Genomic DNA, 26249 nt, shown 5'->3' with positions numbered 1-26249 from the left:
ATATTAACTTTAAATGATTCATTATATACAGTCCTAAACATTCCTTTGCCATCTTAAAAGTTTTGATTTGCCCCGTAAGGATAAATAAGCAGGCTACTGACCCTTATAAATCCAAACATCTGAATTTCTACAGACAAAATCCAACACCTACTCTTATTTTTTGTTTCCCATCTCACAAGTCTTTTTATATCATCACCTCCCTGCTGCCTCTCTTCTTCTCTTTATCTCACAGATCTATGTGCACCACCATTTTTTCCTTCACTCTTCCTTTTTACCATGTTTTCTTCTCTATCATTTGGTTCCTTATGTTTGTTCTTTCATGTTCACCTCAGTGACAACAACAGAACATAAAATTTTCACTCTCCCAACAATTCATATGCAGAGGGAATACAAACATATACACATCATTTGATCTGTAGGCTGCCTTTCTATAGTTAAAACCATGCTCAAGGTGGCTTACAACATGGAATCTTTTACATAATTACAAATATAACACAAGTAGGCATAAACAATAAAAAACACAACCAAAAGTGCAACTAAATTGAACAATTTCCATATAAATCATGGTAAGATCTAAAAATAAAGATACAAAAACTAGCATCAATAACAGTAACAACCCCGCCAACAACCCTCATCCCTGCCCCACAAACAGTACTCCAACCTAGTAATCTGTTCAGCAACCTCAGCTTTTGTAGCTGGAGTCAGTCAGGGTCCCGTCCTCCCAGGCCAGGTGCATGGCAGGAGCAGCTCTTTTAGAACTCACAGCCAAGATCTTAGACACAAAAGAAGCCATGCAGTGGGGGTGGCTTGTGGTTGAAGCAGGCATGCAGATTCTGGCAGCAGCACCTCACACCTCTAGATCCAAGGAGGAGCAATGCAGATTATACAATTCTTCTACCTCCACTGTAATTGTTTGACTTGATCAGGGTGAGAAAGACCCACAAGGAATGGGCATTCAAATTATTCAAGGGAGCTGCAAATAATAATAGTGTGTGTGTGTGTGTGTGTGGAATTGGCCTGTGAGGTTTTTGTTATGTCAACCTGTGCTAGTGAAAGCTTTATCACAGAGTTTATACACAGCCCTGATTTTAAATCTTGGACCTCATGCTAGCAACCAAGTGTTCTGAGCAACATGACTGCATGTCTTACACACCAGGGTGTCCCAAACTGTGATCCATGGACCGCCAGTGTTGCAAGCTTCATTCAAATGGTCCACGGTGTGTCTTTGGATTTGTGTTTGAAAGTGGGAGATGGGACATCCATTGCATTAAATATTCACATTTATTTTTATTGCTCCTTTTATTTCTTATATTGTACTTTAATGTATTACAAATTTCTATGGAATTAAAACTGCTAAAACAGGCAAAAAAATCATTAAGTGGTCCACCAATACCTTCAGCAACTTTCAAATGATTCATGGGATGTGGGAGGAGTTCGAAAATTGCTGATACACGTATACCAGTCGCAATGGAGAGAAGCAGAAGCAGTTTGAAGCAGGGCATAGCAGTTACAGGATCAGTAGCTTCAGAACAGTGTACAGTGGTATCTCCGGTTAAGAACTTAATTCATTCTGGAGGTCCGTTCTTAACCTGAAACTGTTCTTAACCTGAGGTACCACTTTAGCTAATGGGGCCTCCCACTGCCACCGTGCCGCCGGAGCACGATTTCTGTTCTCATCCTAAAGCAAAGTTCTTAACCCGAGGTACTATTTCTGGGTTAGCGGAGCCTGTAACCTGAAGTGTCTGTAACCTGAAGCGTCTGTAACCCGAGGTACCACAGTAAATCCTATGCATGGTGACACTATGACACCCGCTAACTCACACTTTATTTCTGTAAAGCAAGGAGAGCAACATTTTCTGCAGCAGTGGGCTTGATGTATGAGAAAATTCCTGTTGCTTCAGTGCCTTGCCAGCTTTATGGGGTGTGGGGGTCATTTCTATGTCACTGCTTTTTGGATTGGGAGGAAATGGTTGCAGTAAATCTCTTTGGAGAAATACCTGACACCTACATTGTGTGTAGAAGTTTTAGTTGTTATTTGATCCAATGGTGGGGGACAGGCCACCTATAATGCTGATTCCTCAAAAGAATAATGAGCAAAATGTGATTCTTTTGGTCTAGCAGTTGTCACAAGTCTTCAAGACAGCTCTCTGCAATTTGTCTTGTTAAAACCAGCCAACTTTACATGGTTAACAACAGAGGGTTATAATCAACTTCCTTGCCTGAAAACCAGTTCCAGTCCCTAAAACACAGCATCTAACACCCTTGCAGTCACTATAAACACAATCAATGAGACCGACTATAAATCCAAGTAAACATACATACAAACATACAGAACAACAAGACACAATTCTAGCCAAACTTCTGAGGCTGGATGAAAAATGAACCCTAATGGGCTTTGACATCCCTAAGGAATGGCTGTTGGAGTTTCAAACCACAGTCCATTCTTGTCCCTGAAGCCCAGACTCCCAGTCCCCTTTGAGGTTCACATTTGCATCTGTCTGAGATCACTTGCAAGAATTAGTATTTTAAACTCTTTTGTTACTTCCAGAAGCCCTGTATATTGAGCATCCATCCAGATTTGTTTGCATAAAGTTTGTGGGGAGGTTGTATGACATCGGTTATTTATTGAGCATGCATTCTGATTTGTTTGTGCCAATGTTATAAGATGGTGTGGCAAGCATTATCCCACATTTTCCAGTGCATGTACCTGCTACTTTCTTTATCATTAAAAATCTGATTCTTTAGGGAAGTGAGTTTGTTGTGAAAGAGTACCAAATCAAACCTGAATTTGCTGGTATGTGATTGAATCCTACCCAAAAACAGCAAGCCTCTGGAAGGTCCCTTTGTTCAGGGAACATATCTTGGCTGTGATCCACTTAAAAATAAGTATAATGTTATGCTTATAAATTTATAAGTATACAGTCTGTATAACATAATGGATAACAATTAGCTTACAGTATTTTTATTTGAATTGTCTTGCAGGTATTAACTTAGGTTTTCCAGCTTGCAAATAGTCATTAAAATATTTATTGACAATACAGCAATTATTCACAAATGTTTTTAAAGAGCAGCTTTCAATTGGTGAAATTTGAAACCAACACTAAGTTAATATGCCAGTAAAGTCAGCCAAGATATCATAATACATCTATATTGTTTTTTTGAGAACATTTGGATTTTCGCAACATTTATTCTTCCGCAAGCAATACCCACACGGTCTCACAAATGGAGTGGCAATCCCTTGCCAAGTGCTTGTTGGGTAGATCTTTTTAGCAAAAGCAATGGCATTAAAGCCTGTCTCAGACCACAAACATGCCTATAGGACCATACATGCCATGATGAAAGGCACCATAGGTATTTCTACCTCTTCTTTAGATATATCCAAAATCCAGTAATTCTAGCCAGGTGGTTGAGCTTTCCTTCTATCACTTTTGGGTGGAGAAAAAGTTACTTAAGTTTTGTGTATGAAAGCATTTTCACTATTAAATAGATATGGTAAGTGTGTGAAACTCCGTATGACATCAGAGAAAGAAAAATGAGAATCCATAAAATAAAAATGGCTTATTTATGATTTTTAAAAAGCACAGAAAACCTCTGACAAGTTTTCAGAAGCTTCCACCGTGCTGTGCAAGAACTATGCATTTGTTCAAGACATCATTAGGGATGAAGGCACGGACACTACCTTGCATATGTGAAGTAAAGGATCTAACAAAAGCAAGGAATAAGAGGGCTAATTGATGGAAAACTTAGCGTGTATGATGAGCAGTCTGAAGGTGACCCAGAAGGACTACTTCTCGTGAGGTGGAAGGCCATCAGACCAGAGCTGCTCTCAGCACAGCTGAATGATAGGTAAATAAGCTGTGCTGATAACAGAACGGAGTGTTCCTCATTATACAGACAGTATTTTAATTGAGAACATGAGTGACTGCAGTGCCTGTGGGGGAAATCCTCCTGTTCAACAAAGCATCACAAAGGCTGACCAACTGGCACTTGGTCCATTCATGAAGTAGAATACAGAAAAGGCAAAAATCAATGCTGGTTTGGAGAACCAGAGAACTAAACAGCACATTTGTGACTAGTGTAAAAATATCTCCAATTTTGACATCTTAACCCCTAATCATGTTGGGGTTGTACCCCACAGATGAAACTGGAGTAGAAATAATATTAAATCTATTGGCAAGGGTATCAAGCAACATTTTATAAATTCTCTGGCAAGTAGAGAACTGCTCATATGCTGTAACCATACTTCTGGATTTTTACTTCCAGTCATTCTGAAGCTACTAAATACAATTAAAATAACTTTGTAAGAGATGCACCTTTATTTTAAAAAGTACATCCTTTAATGCAGGAGTGCGGAACCTCTGACCACCAGGCTTAATTAGGCCCACCAGGCCTTCCGCTATTTCACCTGCTTGGACATTTTAGTCAAGTCACACTCATCTGTCCCACACCTGATATCATATATCACATAAAGTGCCAATCAGCTGCTTGGTGGCACATGCAAGGCCCTTTGGCAAAGGGCTTCAAAAAACCTGACTATCAGCAAGGCCCCTTGTAAAGTTTTCCACAAGATCGGACTGGTGGAGACTTTACCATAGGCTTCACAAGACAACAGCTGGTTGTCAGGTCTTCCAGAGTCCTTTGAAAGGTGTTTTGTGGCCTGTGCATTTCAAACTGCTTCTAAATGCTTCATTTGACATCCTCCTTCAAATGAAAGGACATATATCTTAAATTATTGTGTATTTTATTTTAGAAAATTTATGCCCTGACTTTCAGCCTCCTAATGGACCTCAAGGTGGTTTTCTTATTAAAATAATAAATTACATTAAAATAATATAGATGTGTGAGGATATTAGGCAGAGTGTGACATGATGATGCCTCAAATTTCACTAGCAGAATAGTACAATAAAAACTGTTTGTGGAGCCTGGGTAGTTGTTTAATTGTCAATAACAATTTAATGACTAACCACAATTCATTAATCTAGCATCCTCAAGGAACTGTTCTGTTCATAAATAGTACATACTGTGTTGTCCAAAATTCACAAAGTTGGAATTATTTGTAAACAAAGCAAGTACAAGTGTGTTTGCTTGACTGCCTTGCTTCCTAACTGAAGCAGAGTGGAATTGTATAAACTCAACAGTTTATTACTACAAATGTGCTCTATCATGTTCAGTAGATCACAGTTAAAACATAGGCATGTAAAAGTTGTTTAAAATAATATGGATACCTTTTTAAAATAATATGCATGAAGTGACCTCACACAAATAGTAGTCCAGGACATCTGTTCTCTTTCTGCATATGAGTTTCTACTAAATATGTTTGTAATGAGAGACAACCCTTTTCCTAAGAACGGAAAGATCCCACAAAGTTAATTTGTGATCCAAGCTCAATACGTCCGCCAAATTTTCACTTACATTTGAAGTGATGCTAGACCGTGGAGTGTCACTAGGGGAATATGTGAGGTGGAGTTGGAGTTCAGTCTGAGTTGATAACTATATATAGTTGATAGATTTAATGGCTCAGTACAAGTTAAAACAAGACTTTCAAGAACTGTTGAAATTCACCCTTACACCATAAATGTATGGAGCCATATAGAGAAGATCTGAAGAAAACAGGATTTCCATACATTGGAGCATACGCAAAATATCTATACAAACACTTTGGCAGAATACTACAATCCTCACCCCCATGCTGCTGCAGTCTTTCAATCATGCCGCCTCTCTGTTAAGTGCAGCAAAATTGAAACCCTAGAGGAGGGAACTGGAAGGTGAATGGAAGAGAATAGTACAGTTCTGTTCTGAGAAAGAGTCTGGTAACCACATGAACAAAGTAGACTGCACGGGATAGCAGTTCTACCAATTTAAAGCAGAAGCACTTCTTTACTCAAAGCCTGTTGGCTTATACTGGCAGCAGCAGGCCCAAAACCAGCAGGAATTACTGGTGCAACTTCCACCACTGCTGGCCAATATGGATCCTGCTAGACTGCCTCCCAAAGCCAAAGGGCCCATCATGGGCTATATACCATTATGCCTAAACTACAAAACAGCTGAGAAGTGATGATTCTGTGAATCTCACAGTCTCCCTGACCTCAGAGGTTAATCCCCAAGGGTGTGAGGGATGTCAGAACATGACAGAGATATAAATCCATGACTTGAAACGTAACACTAAATCTGTAGTATGCAGTTTCTCTAGGCAAGGTTGAGGTGCCTTGAGGGAGAAAAATTCAGAGGCCCAAAATACAACTCCCAGCCATTGCCATGACAATAGAATGAAACAAACAATCACAGAATATGTTTCCAAAGAGGGTGGAGATCAATCATGCATTATCTTCAGGTCTTAATGAAATGGTGAATAGTATCAATTTCTATTTTAAGATTTGTCAAACAAAAATGAAAAGTCAAGAAACTGTGAATGCTCTATATACAAATGATTTAAAAATGATAATGCAAATGAAGAACTTGATGCAATTAGGCTTCATGATTTCTAAATAGTCTGATGATTTTGATGTCCACCTTACAAGGAGCTTCCTCATATAACTCATAAAGTCTACTGGCATCCAAGTGAGAATAAAGTTTTATTGGCTTCTGTGCATGGTGGGGGAGTCACCAATGCTACCCTGCACATTTGAAACAAGAGAAAGAGGCCAGGCATAAATAACTGATACTCATCAGACAGTACAAAAAACTTTAGACAATGGGGTAAATCTATCCTAGGTCATAAAATGACCCCATGAAGCTCCTGTAACTCACATTAATTGGTTTTGGCCAAATAAAAAAATTGTTGTTAGCACTTGAATTCTGATCACCTCCTCAGTGAGGATATTGACAACCGTGTTTCTTAATTATGTTGCCACTGCCAATGGGGAGGAAAATTGTGCCTTCTTGGCTGTAATGACAGAGCATTAGAGCAGACAGGCTTCTCTAACCCACTCTTCAGCAATGTGGGAAAATTACATCCTTCCACTAGAATGAAGAGTGATTTTCCTCCCAATCAATGGTGGTAAAAAACATTAAGAAACACACACACTGATGGCCATGGGAAGCTCTGAATGATGCCCCCTATCATCCTGCTATCATTCCCCATTGCAATCTGGATGGCTGGTGGGTGAAGGAAAACAAGGAACAGAGAGAAGAGGGAAAGAAGGATCAAGAATGGGGTGTGGTGACCTGCTTGATTCCCTGTGAAAGGATGGTAAAGAACAGTACATTGACATCAATGGGCCATGCAGAGCAGAGAGCAAGCTGAGCCCTTGTGGCTTGAGTAAAGGGGTAGTGGCAACCAGCCATATCATTTCCAGAGTAGAAAGGAGCTTGGAGACAGCTACTGTCACCCTCAGGCTGTGTATCAAGATCCCCTCTTTCTGTCACCCACCTGTAAATAAATTTTACCAATTCTAAATGAATTTTCCAATTTATTGTCACCAATTAATTCATTTCACTTTCGAAAATCAGTCAAGTACTTCATTTTTATTACTGCTGACACTACTATTATCTTAACCCCGGGCTTTTGACACCTGAGGTTTGTATTTTTAGGACCCACCTTATTTTTGTATCTAAGTTCTTCTGTACTGTTTTAAATATTGTGTAATATTATGTTTTAATAAATGTAACTCACTCTGGGGCCTTAGGGTGAAGGGCGAGTACTAAAATGTGACAATTGTAATAACAGTAAGTAACCAAGAAATACATTAACAGATAAATGTGCATGGTGGGAGTTGTAAGTCAGCAGCATCCAGAGGGCACCATGTTTGCTACCCGTTTTAATGGCTAAGAGCATTAGAAGAGCCCTGCTGGATCAGATCAAAGGCACCCTGTTTGCCTGTGGGAAGCCTGCAAGCAGGATCTGAGAGCAACAGCACTCTTTCTATTGATGCTTCCCAGAAACTGGTATTCAGAGGCATACTGCCTCAGATGCTAGATGCAAAACCATGATGGTTGTAGTCACTGATAGCCCTATTCTCCATTAATTTGCCTAATTCCCTTTTAAAGCCATCCACATTGGCGGCCATCACTACATCCAGTGGAAATATATTTAATAGAATATGTGCTGTGTGAAGAAGCACTTCCTTTTGTCTGCCCTGGAGTCAGCTCCACTGGACATTAGACAGGTGGGAAAAGTCTCTCTATCCACTTTCTTCTCACAATGGATACTTCTATACACCTTTTTTTCATGTTTCCACTTACTTGCTTCTCCCCCCCCCCCAACTAAAAACCACCAAATGTTGTAACCTTTCTTCATAGGGGAGTTGCTCCAGCCCCTTAATCATTTTCCTTGCCCCTTTCTTCACCTTTTCCAGCTCTACAATAGGCTTTCTGAGGTGCTGCAACCAGAAGTACGCATAGTATTCCAAGTACAGTCACACTGTATAACTGAAAAACAGCACTATCCTATTGGCAGTTTTATTTTCAATCCTTTTCCTAATGACCCTCAATATAGAATTTGCCTTTTACACAGCTGCTGCACACTGGGTCAACACTGTAATCAATATCCTGGAAACATGGTCAAGACTGAAACTTTCCTTGTTGGGCAGAATAGCTGCTATAAAGATGAATGTATTGCCGAAAATGCTATTTTTGTTTCAGGCCCTCCAGATCGTGGATAAGGTGGAATGCTTTGGAAAATGGCAGAGGGATATATCTAAATTTGTCTGGCAGGGCAAAAAGCCCCGAATAAAGTTTAAAATACTAACAGATGCGAAAGAAAGAGGGGGGTTTGCCCTGCCGGACTTGAAGTTATATTATGAATCTGCAGCCCTCTGCTGGTTGAAGGATTGGATTTTGTTGGAGAACACCGATGTCCTCGACCTGGAGGGATTTGATAATGCTTTTGGGTGGCATGCATATTTGTGGTATGACAAGGTTAAAGTTCATAAATTGTTCAAAAACCATATTGTCAGAAGGGCAATTTTTATGGTCTGGTCAAAATATAAAGACTTATTGGAGAGTAAAACTCCGAGGTGGCTCTCACCGATGGAGGCCAAAGCACGTAAAAGACTCAATATGGAGGCCCACTGGCCTAAATATTGGGAAATAATTGAAAAAATTGGAGATAAATGGAGGTTGCAGAGTATGGAAAAGTTAAAAAACAAGGTGCGAGATTGGTTGCATTATGCTCAAATTCAGGAAGTTTTTAAAGCGGACAAAAAAGTGGGTTTCCAGGAGGAAAAATCGAAACTAGAGACAGAGTTGCTTGAGCCAAAATCTAAGCTAATTTCGAGAATGTACAACTTGCTGCTTAAATGGAATACACAGGATGAGATTGTTAAATCCTCTATGATAAAGTGGGCGCAGGACTTGGGGCATAACATTATGTTTGAAGACTGGGAAAGGTTATGGAACACCGGAATGAAATTCACGGCATGTAGTGCCTTGAAGGAAAATATTATGAAAATGACATACCGGTGGTACATGACCCCAGTCAAGCTTGCAAAGATATATCACCTGTCTGATAATAAATGTTGGAAATGTAAAGAAGAGGAAGGGACATTTCTACACCTCTGGTGGACCTGCCCGAAGGTGAAGGCCTTCTGGGAGATGATACATAATGAACTAAAAAAGGTGCTTAGATTTACCGTACCCAAGAAACCGGAGGCCTTCCTCTTGGGCATGGTAGACCAGAGGGTGGCCAAGAAAGATAGAACTTTCTTTATGTACGCTACTACAGCAGCAAGGATCTTGATGGCAAAGCACTGGAAGACACAAAATCTACCCACACTGGAAGAATGGCAGACGCAGCTGATGGACTATATGGAACTGGCCGAAATGACTGGCAGAATTCGAGACTCGGGAGAAGAAGAAACGGAGGAAGTTTGGGAAAAATTTAAGGACTATTTGAAAAAGCATTATAAGTTGTATGAATGTTAAAAAAATGCTCCTTTCTAGGAAAGTACAGCTTCAGTATCGGTAAATTTTTGAATTGGTAAATAAGGCACAACAAGACAGAAGTGGTGTAATGAAATAATTTTATTGTGTTGAAATTAAAAATTAATGGATTTGGATTGAAATGCTTAGAGACCAGATATCACGATAAAATGGAAGATATATTATTATGTTTAAAATAAGTCAACAAATTGCTGAGGTTTTGGATTTACAGAGAATGCAGTGCTCGGAAGATGGGGGGAGCCCATTAGATTTATGGAAATATGTTTTTGCAATTTGAATTTTGTATATTATAAACCTAATAAAAATTATATTAAAAAAAACAAAACACTGTAATCAATATCCATCCCTGAGGTTTCATTCCTTGTCACTCACCACCAGTTCAGACCCCACTGGCATGTACATGAAATTAGGATTTCTTGCCCCAATATTCATCACTTCACATTTGCTTACATTGAATCACATATCACTCATTCACTTAATTTGGAAAGATCCTTTTGGAGTTCCTTGCAATTACTTTTTGTTTTTATCAACCTGAACAATTTGGTATCATCATCAAACTTGACCGTATCCGTGCTCACCTTGACTACAAGTAATTTATAGTCAAGTTAGAAAGCATCACCAATACAGAACAACAAACCCCTGTGTTGCAAACTTAACACAACAAACAACACAAGCAACACAAGGACCAGAATACTAGATAGCACTGTAGTTCTTATTGCACAATATACATGATTTAGTACAACAAAAACAAAATGTGTACACTTGTAAATTCTCTAATATATTTGAAAACAAATGAACACACATCTGTCAATCTTTGAAAGTCCGTAGAAGTATAATAAGTCTATGGTTGAAACAAAGTAATAGAAGCTATCCTGTGGGCTAAGCGGTAAAACTTTTTAGGCGTTCATGGTGCCGAGGTAGTAAATGAATAACAACGTAGGACAGTGATCCTGGACAATCTGACTGTTTTGCTGGAATCTTCTTCGGCATAACCCATAGATTAGAAAAATGCACAAGGAGCAGTGGTCATGAGGACATGGAAATGAAACTAACAGAACATAACACAAGGCTTGATTCTAACAAAAACAACTATAGCAACAGAAGAATTAAGCCAAATCCATGACAAACAGATAAAAGAACTGGAAAAAGAAAATATAGATAAAAGCAACAAGCCTGAAGATGCATAAAACTTAAATAGGAGCATTAATTTACACTCTTTTTTTTTTGATGAGGGAGTGAAAGGAAGGGAATGATCCTGCACACTTCATTGCCTCATAGCTGAAATCACTGCTTCCAGCCCTCATAATCTCCTGATGATTTTGAACAGGCACACAGAGCACTTAGAGCCAAACTAGATGCACTAATAATCTGTCCTGGTATAAGGCAGCTAGCTACCTTTCATAAGGAGATGGAAAATCCAGTAGAATTTTATGTGGCCCAAAAGCCTATTCTGCAGTTTATATTTATATTATAATAGAATGTCTTTAAGCTACACACATATTTTCAAAATGAAAGGTAGGATTCTAGAGATTTTAAATTACATGCTTTGAGTTTAAAATGTAAAGTAAACTATTTTAAGCTCCATGGCAAACTGGCACCACTGCAAGAAGTGGAGATACCAACCCTTCCCATAGGCCTGTTACTCACTGGCATGAAGGCACAACTGTACCTATTCATTGGTTGAGGGACTGCAGGATTTGAAAGATGCTCCACTATACCAGAAGAACAACAAATATGCCACTGCCATAATCGATATTATTTATTTATTTATTTATTTATGCATGCATGCATGCGTGTATAAAGCACTTTAATTTTTAAAAATCTCTAAGTGGAGTACAGCCTAAAAACAACAAACAGTGTAATTAAATCAAAAATACATCAGAAAACCGGTAAAACAGCAATACAAGCATATGAACACAAGAATTCAGGAGAGTCAGGCAAACGAAGACAGGGTCTGATCTTATAGGTCAGGGAAAGACTGGACAAGAAGTCTCGAGCAATTGATGGTTGCTGCTTCACATAAAACTGAGCCAATAGTGGATAATCTGGTGAAGGTCATCTGATATATCAGTGGTACATACTGCTGGCAGTGCTATTATGGCAGTGAAGATACCCCAGTTGAAACTGGATGGACTCATGGGTGGGTTATGGGCAGTACATGGGACGAGAACGCTATACCTCTTTAATCCACAGAAACACACCTCACTAATGGCACACCTTTGCAGCAGCCCCAGACTTGGAGCAAAGTTCCCTTCTATTGACTTCAACAGGAGGGAGGAAAATAAAAGAAACAGCCCTGCACTGACAACTGCCTAGCCACAACAAGGAACAGGACATGGTGTAACTTAGAACCGAATCACAGCACACTGAAACAGTATATAAACCCCACAGTGAAAGATCACAACTCCAAGGGTCTGTGCTATGGGACTACAACTCACAAGGGAACTTTGGTGATGGGAAACAGAGAGAAAATAGCCTGACCTCACAACACACATTACTAATATTTCCCTGATACTACACTTTGAGACTCCAGACACAAATGTTCAACAGCAATTCCCATTCCACTCCAATGGGGGGAGGGGCAGGACAGAGTACCCTGTATAGCTAACAAGAAGGATCACATATTATAATAATGTATAACGCTGCAGCAATTTTATGTCTTGCACCCCTTTACTGCATTTTTTTCTCAACTGTATTGCACTAGCACTGTTCCATCCCAACAGCAGAGAGCAGTGCCTCCCATATCAGCAGCTAAAAAAGCCAATGCAATTCTGGGCTGCATCAATAGGAGTATAGCATCTAGATCAAGGGAAGTAATAGTGCCACTGTATTCTGCTCTGGTCAGACCTCACCTGGGGTACTGTGTCCAGTTCTGGGCACCACAGTTCAAGAAGGACACTGACAAACTGGAACCTGTCCAGAGGAGGGCAACCAAAATGGTCAAAGGCCTGGAAACGAGGAACGGCTAAGGGAGCTGGGCATGTTTAGCCTGGATAAGAGGAGGTTAAGGGGTGATATGATAGCCATGTTCAAATATATAAAAGGATGTCACATAGAGGAGGGAGAAAGGTTGTTTTCTGCTGCTCCAGAGAAGCGGACACGGAGCAATGGATTCAAACTACAAGAAAGAAGATTCCACCTAAACATTAGGAAGAACTTCCTGACAGTAAGAGCTGTTCGACTGTGGAATTTGCTGCCAAGGAGTGTGGTGGAGTCTCCTTCTTTGGAGGTCTTTAAGCAGAGGCTTGACAACCATATGTCAGGAGTGTTCTGATGGTGTTTCCTGCTTGGCAGGGGGTTGGACTCGATGGCCCTTGTGGTCTCTTCCAACTATATGATTCTATGATTCAACTAAACTCTCTGTTGGCAAGGGCGAGGCACTCTGATCTAACCATTGCTGCTACTGGCCAAACACTTGTGAGAACTTATAACTTGCAGTATCACAGGCTGTATGCAAGCTGTGCCTGCAAATGTCAGAGTTCCCCTGCAAACTCCATGGGGAATGTGGAAGTATACTCAGGAGGTGATGGGGAGGCTGATGCATGAGTACTAACTAAGCACCTATGTGACACCTCCATCTCCTCTCTAACCTTAAAAAAATCTTACTTGCATCTAGGTCCAGGGACTATGTGCGCCTGCTCCTAATTATTGCTTTTTATTTCTGTTCTGTTACTTCCTTTGCTCTCTGCAGGCTGCTCTCTCCCAGATTTAGAATATATCCCACACTCCATTCCATGCTGATCGTGAGCGAGGCCCACCCCATGATCAGCAGCAATGACCAGGATGTTCCCCGCTGTTCCTCTGTGGGGTTGTTGAACTAACCATTCCAGGCAGGCTTCTGTATCCTTTCAAGTTCCATGACAAACAGTAAGTCTTCCAAACTTGGTTTTGTGCCATATGAGACATTGCACATGCTATCCTGCTGTCTGTTCAACCAGTGTCCAAGGTACAAGATAGTTTCAGACTGCCCCACACATTTGCCTTCCCCTTTTCAGGATCTCCTTCATCCCAGATACTGTTCAGAAAGGGCTTTGGCACTGCTGCATGCATTGTTGCTAGAGTGATTGGTAAGGAATCCTTTTCCCCACCCTAGTATAGTAGAATCTGGCTTCAGATCCTACTAGTGCAGTGGTTTTCAACCAGTGTGCTGTGGCACCCTGGGGTGCAACGGACAACACTGGCCTCTGTCCCTCTTTTCTTCCCTCCTTCCTCTGATGCCCTCTCATTTCTCTGCCTCCCAAAGGCTTGCACAGCTGTTTGTTGCAGCAGCCCTGGCTACAAGCTCCACAGGCGAATGGTGCTTCTGGGGCTGTTGGCTGTTGTCAGAAGGTGTTGGCTGCCAGGAGCTGAAGTGGCCTGTCGGCAAGCAAGCAAGTGGGCAAGGTACCCCAGCCAACCAGTCTGCCAGCCCTTGCTGTTGGGAATGGACAGACAATCTCAGACAATCCCAGGAGTGAGGAGGCATCTCTCTTTGGGGGCAGGGGGGCAGCTCAGAGACCGGGGGGGGGGGGGGGGGAGCAGCAGCTGCCTGGAAGACTCCCAAGGAGGGGAGAGAAGAAGCAGCTGAGGGAACAAGGGAGGTTGTTCAAGAAAGGGGGACAGCAGGCAAGAGGTGACACAACAGGGCTCCTGAGCCGCACAGGGGTGCCCCAGAAAGAATGTAGTTGGTTACGGGAGCTGTGGACTCAAAAAGGTTGAAAACCTCTGTACTAGTGGAGTGGTGGAAAGGCAGTAAGTTTGATGGCCTTGGGTGCAGTGCTCCTCCACCCACTGCTCATTTAGTAAAGTGTTCCTTGGACTTTAAGGGGACAGACATTTCAAAGGTGCACAAGAGAAATGAATGCTTCTGCATGGGTGCATCATTATTGAGAAATTCCATTTATCTGGAACACTACATATGACCAGAACTGTGTGCCTAGTTTGGTTTTGCTCTGAACAACGTGTGTGGTGCTACTACAAACATACCAGAGGAAAACAATCTTACTCCCACAGCAGTAGCCAAGTATGTGAGTGGGTATTTGGATAATCTGCAACAGAAGCGCAAGTCTAATTAATTCCCAGAACCTTTGCCATATCTGACACAAGCATATACTCCAATACCTATATTCAACTATCAATCAATGAATTAATTTCAAGAAAGGGAAAAAAAGGCTTCCTACAGCAAACATCTTCCACCAGTAATTGGATTAAGTCTAAAAATGCATTCTTCTTTTCCTTATGAGGGACACCTCAGTCATCCGGTTGTGAGTTCTGATTAGTCACAGATCCCTTGTGGCCTCTTAACTGTGGTGGACAAACTGTCTTGTGATGCTTACCAACAGTCACTGCCTGTGCCCTTTGCCATTCAAAGCTGGCTTGCCTTTGGCCACCCCATCATCGCAGGAAAGTAAACCTGCTTTATGGATGTTTGTAGGTAAGAGGCAAGTTATCTGACATCCAGCCAGATTGGCCACCAAAATAAGTAGTACTTTGTTGTTGTTGTTGTTGTTTAGTCGTTTAGTCGTGTCCGACTCTTCGTGACCCCATGGACCAGAGAACGCCAGGCACCTCTGTCCTCCACTGCCTCCCGCAGTTTGGTCAAACTCATGCTGGTAACCTTGAAAACACTATCCAACCATCTCGACCTCTGTCGCCCCCTTCTCCTTGTGCCCTCCATCTTTCCCAACATCAGGGTCTTCTCCAGGGAGTCTTCTCTTCAAGTAGTACTTAGCTTCTGCCAAAAACCCTGGATTCATCTGCAAACATGCCCCTGGTCAAAGTCAGGAAGCCACTTCTTGCAGACTGCTTCTTTGGGACGGGTAGCTATTAGAATCTCACTGCTGCTTTGGCCCTTGTCCAAAGATGGCTGTGTGTGCTCTGTACAGGTGTCCTACACAGGAAACTGTTGGAGCTGTAATTTGAGGGCTCCTCATCTTCCCCTTTTGTGCATTGTGCTACAAATGCTGGGTGTGAGTAGCAGAAGTGGATTAAAACTTCTGCATGTAGGACTGGAAAAAGTGGGATCATTGCAGGCTATGTGATTGGGGCTGATGGAGGGGAGGTGCTATGGAGCTGTGGGGCGTGTGTCCCCATCATCATAAATTAATTGGCTCTCTCCATGTGCGGGTAGCATGTGGGTGGCAGCACCACAGATCCTGATGGATGGGGCACTTGCAGAGTCTACTGAGACTCTATGGTCATGTCTTCTATTTTTATGAGGGCTTTTTTTAATTATATATTTTCTAGTTGTTTACCCCCCCCCGCCCCATTTCAGGGCTGAGAATATATTGGATATGGTGGCTGTTGCACTGGTATAGTGCCAGAGTAACTCCCACTACAATCCCAATAGAATGTGAGTATAGATTTCATTTCTTGATTAGATGAAGATAATGTAGCCTGCGTGTGGAGAAGAAAAAGAAGATGGGAGCATATATCAGAAATCTGCGTCTCCTTTGCTGCTGCTATCATCATCATCATCATCATTCCCCACCCATCCGACTGGGTTGCCTCAGCCACTCTGGGCAGCTTACAACAATGTCTTCAGGCATTGTCTCCATTGGGAGGGTATCTTACAACAAATTCGATAAATTAACAGTGAAGATAATGGAGAAAGTCAAAGATCTAGCATTTCTTCCAGCTTTTGAGGCTCAAATCAATGTCCTTTGAAAAGGAAATAATTTTAGAAATCTTTTGTTCAACATATACTTGAGGTATCATGCAGAATAAGGGGCATATGAGACATTACATAAAAATACATTTTTATAACGGCAAATATAATCCAAATCACAGAAAAAGGCAGCTTAGGAAGGGTGATTTTGAGCAGGAATATGGCCAGCAAGGAAAGAGTTAAAGTGTGCATTCACACAGTCTCAGCTATTTCATGGAAAAGTACAGCCCCTCAAGATTGCTTTTCATTAAACAGACAGACTAACATACACCCCTGGCTGGGTCCTGTATACAGTAGTACCTCGGGTTAAGAACTTTCTGGAGGTCCATTCTTAACCTGAAACTGTTCTTAACCTGATGTACCACTTTAGCTAATGGGGCTTCCTGCCGCCACACGATTTCTGTTCTCATCCTGAAGCAAAGTTCTTAACCTGAGGTACTATTTCTGGGTTAGCGGAGTCTGTAACCTGAAGCGTCTGTAACCTGAAGGGTCTGTAACCCGAGGTACCACTGTACATGCTGTTGTATGCAACGTCCAGTTTGGCCAAATAACTGCAGAAAAGTGCATTCTATGGCTTAAGATCATGCTGAACAGATACAAATGCAACACACATTTACAGCAGGTAAACAAGCCAGGTCATGAGCACAGCATCAATATGTATCAGCTGAATTCAGTCACTCCTATGGATGTCATTTCTCACTAGAGCAACAAACTGGCTGAAAGGACAACTAAAGCCTAGCTCATGAATTACCCAAGACCACACAGAGAGCTAGATACTATCTCTACTGACATTAGTTTCCATTCTGTATAATTGGAATGATAGTGGCAAGGACAGAAAAGATAAGAGTGTGAATTACTCTGCGTAATCAATCTGCTACAAAAAATGATTTATAAGGATGCACCCTGAATGCTAATTAGAAGTAGTGGTCTTTAGTTATTTACCTGAAAGAATTATAAGCTGGAAGATGCCTGTCCTGGTTTTGTGCTGGGACATGTTGGAGGGTTATGCTGGCACTATGCACATAATAAAAACTACCACATAGATAACATTTTCAAAAGTAGGGGGTTCATAGCTTGGCTTTTGAAAAGCAGGGGGTCTGCAGTACTTAGCTAACTGGAAACCACTGCTCTAGTAGAAGGCATACAAACAGGGGGCAAAACAAACCTCCCCAGGGCAGGATGTTCCAGAGTATGGGAGTGGTAGCAGATAAAGCCTCTTCCTTGTTTCAAAACATGTATTTGAACCGACAAGTGGATCTCTATGGATGATCTTAATGAGCAGGGTGATTCAGACAGTTATCCCTCAGATATCCTGGTCCTAACTGGTATGGGGCTTTAAAGGTCCAAACCAGCACTCTGAACTGGGCCCAAAAGACAATATGGAAGCCAGTGCAGTTTGAGCAGTGGGGTGACATGCTGCCAATACCCTACCTTAAAGTCCTGCACCAAAAGTTTCTTTTATACCCCCAAATAATGCTGACAGTGTTAAGGGAAGGAGAAAGATTTGATGGTCTTTCCCTGAAAGTTTGCCTTACCCACTTCTCAATCCAGAGGCATATATCACTAAAAAGCCTACAACACACTGAAGCTTCCCCACTTTCCACATACCCTATCCAATTCTGCCTAGAAAGCAAGTCTCACACAACTGAATGAATCTTTCAGCCATCTTTGCTGTCTATGCACTATTGTACCTCACAGTATTCTCCAGATTCATCTGGCACAAATTATAGTCTCAAAGTGGAGAATGTTCCTGCATTTAACCATTTATTAAATCCTGGAAGAAACACTTTGAGATCAGCCTTGAACCATTTCACTCAGCCTTCTCAACCCTGTTGAAAACCCCCCTAAAATTACAAAGTTAATTGGCAGCACATTGTTACCATATGTGGTGTGCTAGCAGCGCCCTGAAGTTTATTTAAGCTTGGAAAGAGGTATGGAATATTACGGCCCTTTATAAGGATTTCAGATTGGCCCTAGTTATTAAGGAGATGATCTACCTCAAGCCTCTGCCTGACCTTATGCTTTGCTGGTGCCTTTTTGTACAATTCTGGACATGCTCAAGATAGGCACTTTGTGAGAGGACTTTCATTACATATTATCTTTCATTAATTCCCCAGTACCTTTTTCAATTAAGTTCTTGACAAAAAGAGGAGGTTTGGTTAACTGACTCTTAAGATACCACAAAGATTAAAGAGCAAGCTGCACATTACATGAAGAGGACTCTGCAGTGTCTTTATGGCAAAGATTTACCCTTGGCATCCATTTGGTAGGTTGGTGCTGCAAATCACTCCTATTCCCACTGCATCTGCTCTAAAGTAATACAGTAACAAGCAGCTCATAGGTGTCACAGTCTATACAAAGAAAGGTACAATGCTTTTGTGAGAAACCCTATTTCATAGCCAACCTCCTTTTCCCTGGGGTTGCTTCATACATTCCAGTTGTGCACTAAAGTATAACTCATGAGTACATGGAGGTCCCAAGTGGATGCAAACAAGTTCTCAGATGGGATTGTAATTGTCCCTATGTGTAGCACAAGATCCTAACTTTCTAAGGTCCTACACCTGCATAGCTAATTTTGCTTTTGTTCAAAGCATCTGACCAAATAGTTTACCGTTTACTTCATCTGATAGAGGCCATTGGCAAAAATCTGTTTTCCTTAAAGTCTCATAAACTAGATTTTTTTTAAAAAATGCCCAAGCATACTTTCATAAAGTTAAACATCAGGTTCTAATTAAAGCCCTCCTTGGTTGATTTTACCAATTTGATATTGTAACACAACCTATCAAAACCTCAGAAAGCTCAATTCAGAGCATGTTCATTTCTGCAGTCTCTTTTCTACATTCCAAAGAAATTTAATTGTATGTGTATTTAAGATAATGTTTTTCAAAATAAAAATAAACTGAGCAAAAAGAGGCTAGCAAAAAAATGTTTGTCACCCACCATACACATCAAAACCCCTCATCAGAAGCTGTTTTGTTGATAAGAATGAAAGTAGGGGGAAATGGATACATACATAATTTGGATAAGGGAAATCCTTGCTAAAATAGAAAATCTTCTCACAGCAGTGCCTGTCTCAAGAGACAATGGAATTTGCCTCACGGGGTGAAGTCAAACTGCATAGTGACTTCCTGGGAGTGCAAGCCTGGGCAATGTATATGGAGATCCTGGGCTGCCCAGGTGACAAGACCCCCCTCTTGGCCTTGCTTTTGTGGTCTAAAGGAATTCAGAGCAATACATTTGGCACCAGCTTGGCTGCAAGAGTTGCCGGAAGGAGGTATACAAGACACCATCCAACCGTCTTAGGGACTCCACTCAGGATTTGTGTCAGGTTTATTCCTTAGCCTTTTCTGCTCCTGAAGATTTTTCCACAGGGATCACTCCCAAAGCCTTTCTGTCATGAATGAAATCACCCTCTTGACCACTGGACCCACTCAATCTGCCAGAGCCTGTCTTCACATGTAGGGAAAGACCCTAACTCACTGAGAGTTTGAGACCTATCAGCTACCTTCACCAGGTTTAGCCAGCCAGTCAAAGCTGTTTCCAGAGGTGTGGCTGCTGTCGCATGCTGACAGCATCTAGGAGCCACAGATGAAAACTGAGTGCAGGCGAGGACCAAAGGTGGACAAACTACCCTAGAAGAAGCAGGACATATCCCCCACCAGAAGATCAACTGTCAATCAACTGATGTCACTAATACATCAGGAGACCCATTTTCAACCTGCGCAATGCTTTGAAGCCCCACTTTTCCTGACAATCAGCCGGTTGTTCTGGTACAAGAATATACATGCTACTAGGGGCAGAGCATATTTGAGAAGTTAAATTGCAATCACTCCTTCCCTAGAGAAGCTAGACTGGCTCCTTCTTTGTTGTCCTTGTGCTGGCTGGTGAAAACTTTCTTGTTCCAACAGGCTTTGGGGCTTTTAATGAAAGGGCTGGTTTTAATAGATTTCATATATGTTTATAGTCAGTACGCAGAACACAAATATAAAAATGACCATCAGAAAATACACAATTAAAGTATTCTACTATGCATTCTGCAATCATATTTTCAGCATATCTGTAAATAATGAGTTGCTTTGCTGTGTGTTAAAATCCAGCCTAATTGAAAATGAAAATGAAATAACGCAAGATGTCTTCCTGATGTTCAGGTCTGACTAATTTCCCACTTCTGGTGTGTGGGGGAAATAATCATTTTATCTCTTATGTATGTAGAAACTAAACACCTGGGTTACTTACATTTGTTTAAGAAAATAGTCAATCTCAGTAGTATCTCTGGCTTTCTCATCATTCTCTTTGAGTCGCTTTGGGTGCAATTATTCTTAATGACTGGAAGTGCATCTTACACCAAATTTGCATGTTCTTGATTTCAGAGTCTAATCACTAGATATTTTTTCTCGATGTCTGTCTGCATAAATAAACTGATTGAATTTCATCACATGACTCTTCGCCATCTAGGTGGTCTGACTCACTCACTCTCTAAGAAGCTTACTGCCTAGTGCTCTCTCATAGCAGGCCATGGCACACCTTTAGAAATCCCACCTAGCAAAGTGTATTCATTCCAAGTCTCCCATTTCATGAAAAAAACACACCTTCAAAATGTATTGTGGGGGTGGAGTATGCCAGAAAAGGAAGGGGAATGAACTCTCACGGGTCTGGGCTGATTCTTCTGTACAGGAAAATTGCAAAGGCTGGGATTGTTTACCTTAGAGAGGAGATGACAAACATCTCTATAATTACAAAGTCCAACAGGAATGCAGAGGGGCAATATCTAGCCTGCCTGCCTCATAGGATAAAAGAATAAGGGCCATTCTGTGAAGCAAAGAGTGAAAACTGAGATGAGGAAATATTTTTCTGCACAATGTCACCTTTAGATTGGTTGTCACTAGTACAAAAAAGTAGGATAACAAATTTATGAGGATTAAAAAAACCCACACAACTATGAGAATATACTTGGGTATATACTCAATAAAAAAATAGTTTAACTGAAAATGATTCCAAATATTAATCAAGAAGCTTTTCAAAATACATTATCTACCTTGCTGGGGGAACAAGAAAAAACATACTGTGGGGAAGGTGTTAAAATCTTCTTAACAGGCAACTTGTCCTGGCTCTATGCAACAATTGTTTATCTTTTACCCATTCCTTTGAATCAGATAATGCAGCCTAATGATGAAGACAGAATGCTGAAGCACAGAACTGACCTAGCTGGGCAATTTGTCCTCTTCCAGCAAAAGAAACCCAGATATTTAAAAGGCATATGAGGAAGGGTCTTGGGAGGATCATTTACTTTTTCTATATATAATGACAGGAATATATTGTAACAGAAATAAATAGGACCTGAAGAGGCTTAAGGAATGTCTGCATGGTTTCCCATTCTATCAATTCTAGTACAGTGGTAAGGTAAAGGTAAAGGTAAAGGTACCCCTGCCCGTACGGGCCAGTCTTGACAGACTCTGGGGGTTGTGCGCCCATCTCACTTAAGAGGCCAGGGGCCAGCGCTGTCCGGAGACCCTTCCGGGTCACGTGGCCAGCGTGACATCGCTGCTCTGGCGAGCCAGAGCCGCACACGGAAACGCCGTTTACCTTCCCGCTGGTAAGCGGTCCCTATTTATCTACTTGCACCCGGAGGTGCTTTCAAACTGCTAGGTTGGCAGGCGCTGGGACCGAGCAGCGGGAGCGCACCCCGCCGCAGGGATTCGAACCGCCGACCTTTCGATCGGCAAGTCCTAGGCGCTGAGGCTTTAAACCACAGCGCCACCTGCGTCCCCTAGTACAGTGGTACCTCGGGTTAAGTACTTTGCTTCATGCTGAGAAGAACTTTGCTTCATCCTGAAGCAAAGTTCTTAACCCGAGGTACTATTTCTGGGTTAGTGGAGTCTGTAACCTGAAGCATATGTAACCTGAAGCATATGTAACCCGAGGTACCACTGTATAGTGATGAAGTGTATCTCAGACATAGATGAAACATTCTTTTCTGTGTCCTCTAATCAGCAGCTCTGTTCCATCTACAAATTACCTTATACTCTATGCTTACTCACACTGCTAACATACTGGAGAAATTAAGGGAACATTTTTGCTGTAATCCCTCAAAGTGAAAGGGAGTCCATTCCTGAGTGAAGGACGTAAGAATGATGAAAATGGAATTGAGTTGTTTTTTATATTTATTTACTATTGAAATTTGTATACTGCCTTTCATCTGAAGATCACAGGGCCGTTCACAATATTAAAATGAAAAGGAGAACATAAAATACATAATAAAATGAAAATATCACCATCCCCTCTAATACAAAACTTAGGTGATTCCATGCCCATCAGTATGGAAGCAAAACAAGTCCATCATCCAAACAAAGGTGGTAATTCTGCATATTGAGGAGATTCCCCAAATATTCAGAAATATATTATTTCATTATTTAAAATAATAATATTAATAATGTGAAAATGCCCTAGCAAGGACCTATAAACTTCCAGTACCTACAGAGTCTCTGACCAGAGGAATTACCTCTATTAGATGAGTGTGGCTTTGGGAAAGGACTACGGATCATGGATTAAATTCACATTTTGCTTTCTATCAGCAGCACAAAATAAAGTGTCATATTGGGGGTAAGCTTCCTGCACACTTACCCCTCTGCCCATCAGACCATTGTTGAAAGGAAGGCCAATAAAGCTGAAAGCTGCCTCTTGGATGAAATATGGATTCAGGATACGGATTTCATGTGGCTCTCTTGGAACATGGGTTGCCACAGATTTCCAGAAGCCATCAGAGGCACTCTGTGGAAAAGCAAAGGCCCATCGCAAATGGTTAGATAACTGACATGCTATAATCTCACAAACCTGTTTTTCATTTGAACCTGCCAGCTCTGTAGAAAGAAATTATATCCTAGGAACATATTCTAGGATCTACCAAGGAATGATGCCAAGGTATGGGCAGGTTACACAAAAAAGCCCTGAATGATGGGTCCATTCCAGCCATTCTTGTCTGGGCTTTTAAGATACATTCCACCCATACTCCAACTTCAGCCATCCTTGTTAGGTCACATCTGATTTACAATCAAAGACAAATAAGTCTTGTCACATACACATACAGGAAAGGGGAAGTAATAACGACAACAAATTGTGAGCATAATAGAAGGGGTTTGGTGTTGGTGGTGGTTTAGTACTATTACAAAGTCTTGGAGGGGGGGACTTACTAAATTGGCCCACACATAGGCCTAAAGGTAAAGGTAAAGGACCCCTGACAGTTAAGTCCAGTTGCAGACGACTCTGTAGTTGTGGCACTCATCTCGCTTTACAGGCTGAGGGAGCCGGCGTTTGTCCACAGACAGTTTTTCCAGGTCATGTGGCCAGCATGACTAAGCTGCTTCTGGCGCAACGGAACACTGAAACCAGAGCGGCGCATGGGAATGCCGTTTACCTTCCCACCGGAGCGGTACCTATTTATCCACTTGCAGTTTTTTTGGTGTGCTTTCGAACTGCTAGGTTGGCTGGAGCTGGAACCGAGCAATGGGAGTTCACCCCGTTGTGAGGATTCGAACCGCTGACCTTCTGATCGGCAAGCCCAAGAGGTTCAGTGCTTTAGACTACAGAGCCATCTGCGTCCCTTACACATAGGCCTAGCTCCTGCTTTTTACATTCCTAACACCCACTCTCCATTGTGTACCTTCTAGGGGATTTCTTTGGAAATACTTTATAATTGGAAAGCTGTGGACATGGCAGGAAAAGAGAAAGAAAACACCTATCAACGTAAAGTGGGAGAACCACCAGTAGCAGTTACATCCACAGCACAGGAGCAGGAGCAGTGTGTCCCATTTCTCCACTTGGGATGAAATGGGAAGTGCCACACTGCCCACCCCGCCAACTCTGTTGCCGAAGTAGAGCTGGTATAGGGAAGTGTTTTTTAATGTTTAATGCTTTATTATGTTTTTATATATGTTGGAAGCTGCCCAGAGTGCTGGGGCAACCCAATAAGATGTGTGGGGTATAAATAGTAAACTTATCTTTCTGGAATGGGAAGTCCCAATTTTCATTGCAGAAACATTGGAGATTATGTGCATCCAAGACCAGAGGTTTGCTGCATTCTTCCTACAAATTACAACCATACTTCAAATATTTTCTGGACAGCAATAATAGGTCATGGCCTACTTATATCAAGCAGAAACACAATTGCTTAAGTAGATGGGCTGTATAAGTGAGAAGTGCATTTGGGAACTCATAAAAATATGACCAGAATCACTTAAAATTCCACCACCAGACTTTTGCTTTCTCAAAACTGTAAGTTCAATCTCAACTCAATTTACAAAATGAAAGTAGCTTCAGTCTGCCTGTTCCCTAGACTGACCATCAACACTGGTAATATATTTCTCTTGTTCTCCCAGCGAACCATATATACTCCCTGCCCTTTGCACCCATGGGCTAAAGGAAAAGCTGAATGTCTGCAGAATGAAACACCTCATAAATCGAAGGAAGGGAGAACTCTGACAGATGAGGAAACTAGGCTCTCGGCTCATGTCTAGAATGGATTAGGTATCTTTATTTACTGTAGTTTGGTCTGTACTTCTTATTGTGCCCCTGAGAAAACCAGCTATTTGATGTAAAATCCACAGCCGAGGAAAGATTAGTGGAGACAAATCAAGCAGCTCCAATTACAGAGAGCCTGCAACGGCACTGATTCCCTGCAGCTCCTAATCCAATGCTTTGGGTATTGTTTTCACAAGTGCTCAATTTCTATTATGAACAGCAGAAAATCATTAGGATATGCAACACAATATTTTTGAAGAAGACTACCTTCTGAAGATTAATGTGCAGTATGGAGCATGACAGCACCACTTAGATGGCACTATTGCTCCTTACTCCATAACCATAATCTTCAGTGGAACTAGAAACATGTGTTAAATTTTCAACATGATACAGAGATCACACCTTGCTCTTGAGAGTTCCCAGAAGCTCCTGATGTGCCGATATCTAGTCAGCAGTCCGACACACAAAACTATGTTTTTTAATGAATTCCCACAATCCACTCATTGTGAATTATCTGCTTTTAAAATACTGGCAGCTAACCTGTGCTCCTTCAGATGTTATTCGACTCTTAACACTCATCAGCACCAGTAAGCATGCCCAATGGCCAGGGATTAGAGCAACTGTACTCCAATAAATTAAGGAGGGTCACATGTTAGTCACCAGTTGTTTTTTAAAGCAATTATAAAATCTATTGGTCTTTAATAATTAACTAACAAAATGCCCAAACAGATGAGATGTATATGGAAATGTGGGCATAAAAATGGCCTGCAGCTTAGTGGATGGGCACATTTCAGCCCCAGCTCCAACAGTCCTTCCCTACTGGTTTTCCCATGGCTTTTGCTTCTTCTCTCTCCCTTGAGATTCCCACCTGCTGCCATAGTTCTCAACCCTTAAGAACAGAGAGTTTCCCACCAAAATTTCATTATTATTTTTTGCTTGCTCCCAGCCTTGTAGATAGAACAGCCTTCTGAATCTGGCGCCCTCCATATGTTTTTCACTGCAATTTCCATCACCCCCAGTCAGTGAAGCTATGTTGGCTGCAGCTGAAGACAGCTGTAGTCCAAAACATCTGGAGGACACCAGCTTCAAGGCAGAGCACAGCCTTTTCTACACACTGCCAGTTTCCACTTTAAACAGTTTGTGCTTTCTCCTATACTAAATAAGCAATTTTCATATAATTTTAAATAGCAGCAATTTCTGCTCCCCAGGG

At 41.5% G+C, this 26249-nt stretch overlaps 1 protein-coding gene across 8 annotated transcripts in view; it reads right to left on the bottom strand.

The window, feature by feature from the left end:
* Positions 1–26249, bottom strand: part of ST3GAL3 (ST3 beta-galactoside alpha-2,3-sialyltransferase 3) — a 178899-nt gene that overhangs the window by 19549 nt on the left and 133101 nt on the right. For all 8 annotated transcript variants that reach the window (XR_014169556.1, XM_081916226.1, XM_081916227.1 and 5 more), the window contains one exon: positions 23147–23293. Coding sequence is in view for 7 of the 8 variants with exons in the window: in XM_081916226.1 (XP_081772352.1) it covers positions 23147–23293 (147 nt within the window). In the remaining variant the exon portion in view is untranslated. The remainder of the gene's footprint in view (positions 1–23146; positions 23294–26249) is intronic.

This window comes from Podarcis melisellensis (genome assembly GCF_964234715.1).
Source record: "Podarcis melisellensis genome assembly, chromosome: 6".
Classification (NCBI taxonomy): Eukaryota; Metazoa; Chordata; class Lepidosauria; order Squamata; family Lacertidae; genus Podarcis; species Podarcis melisellensis.
Note: the sequence above shows the minus strand (reverse complement) of the source record. Positions and strands in the feature narration are given on the sequence as shown.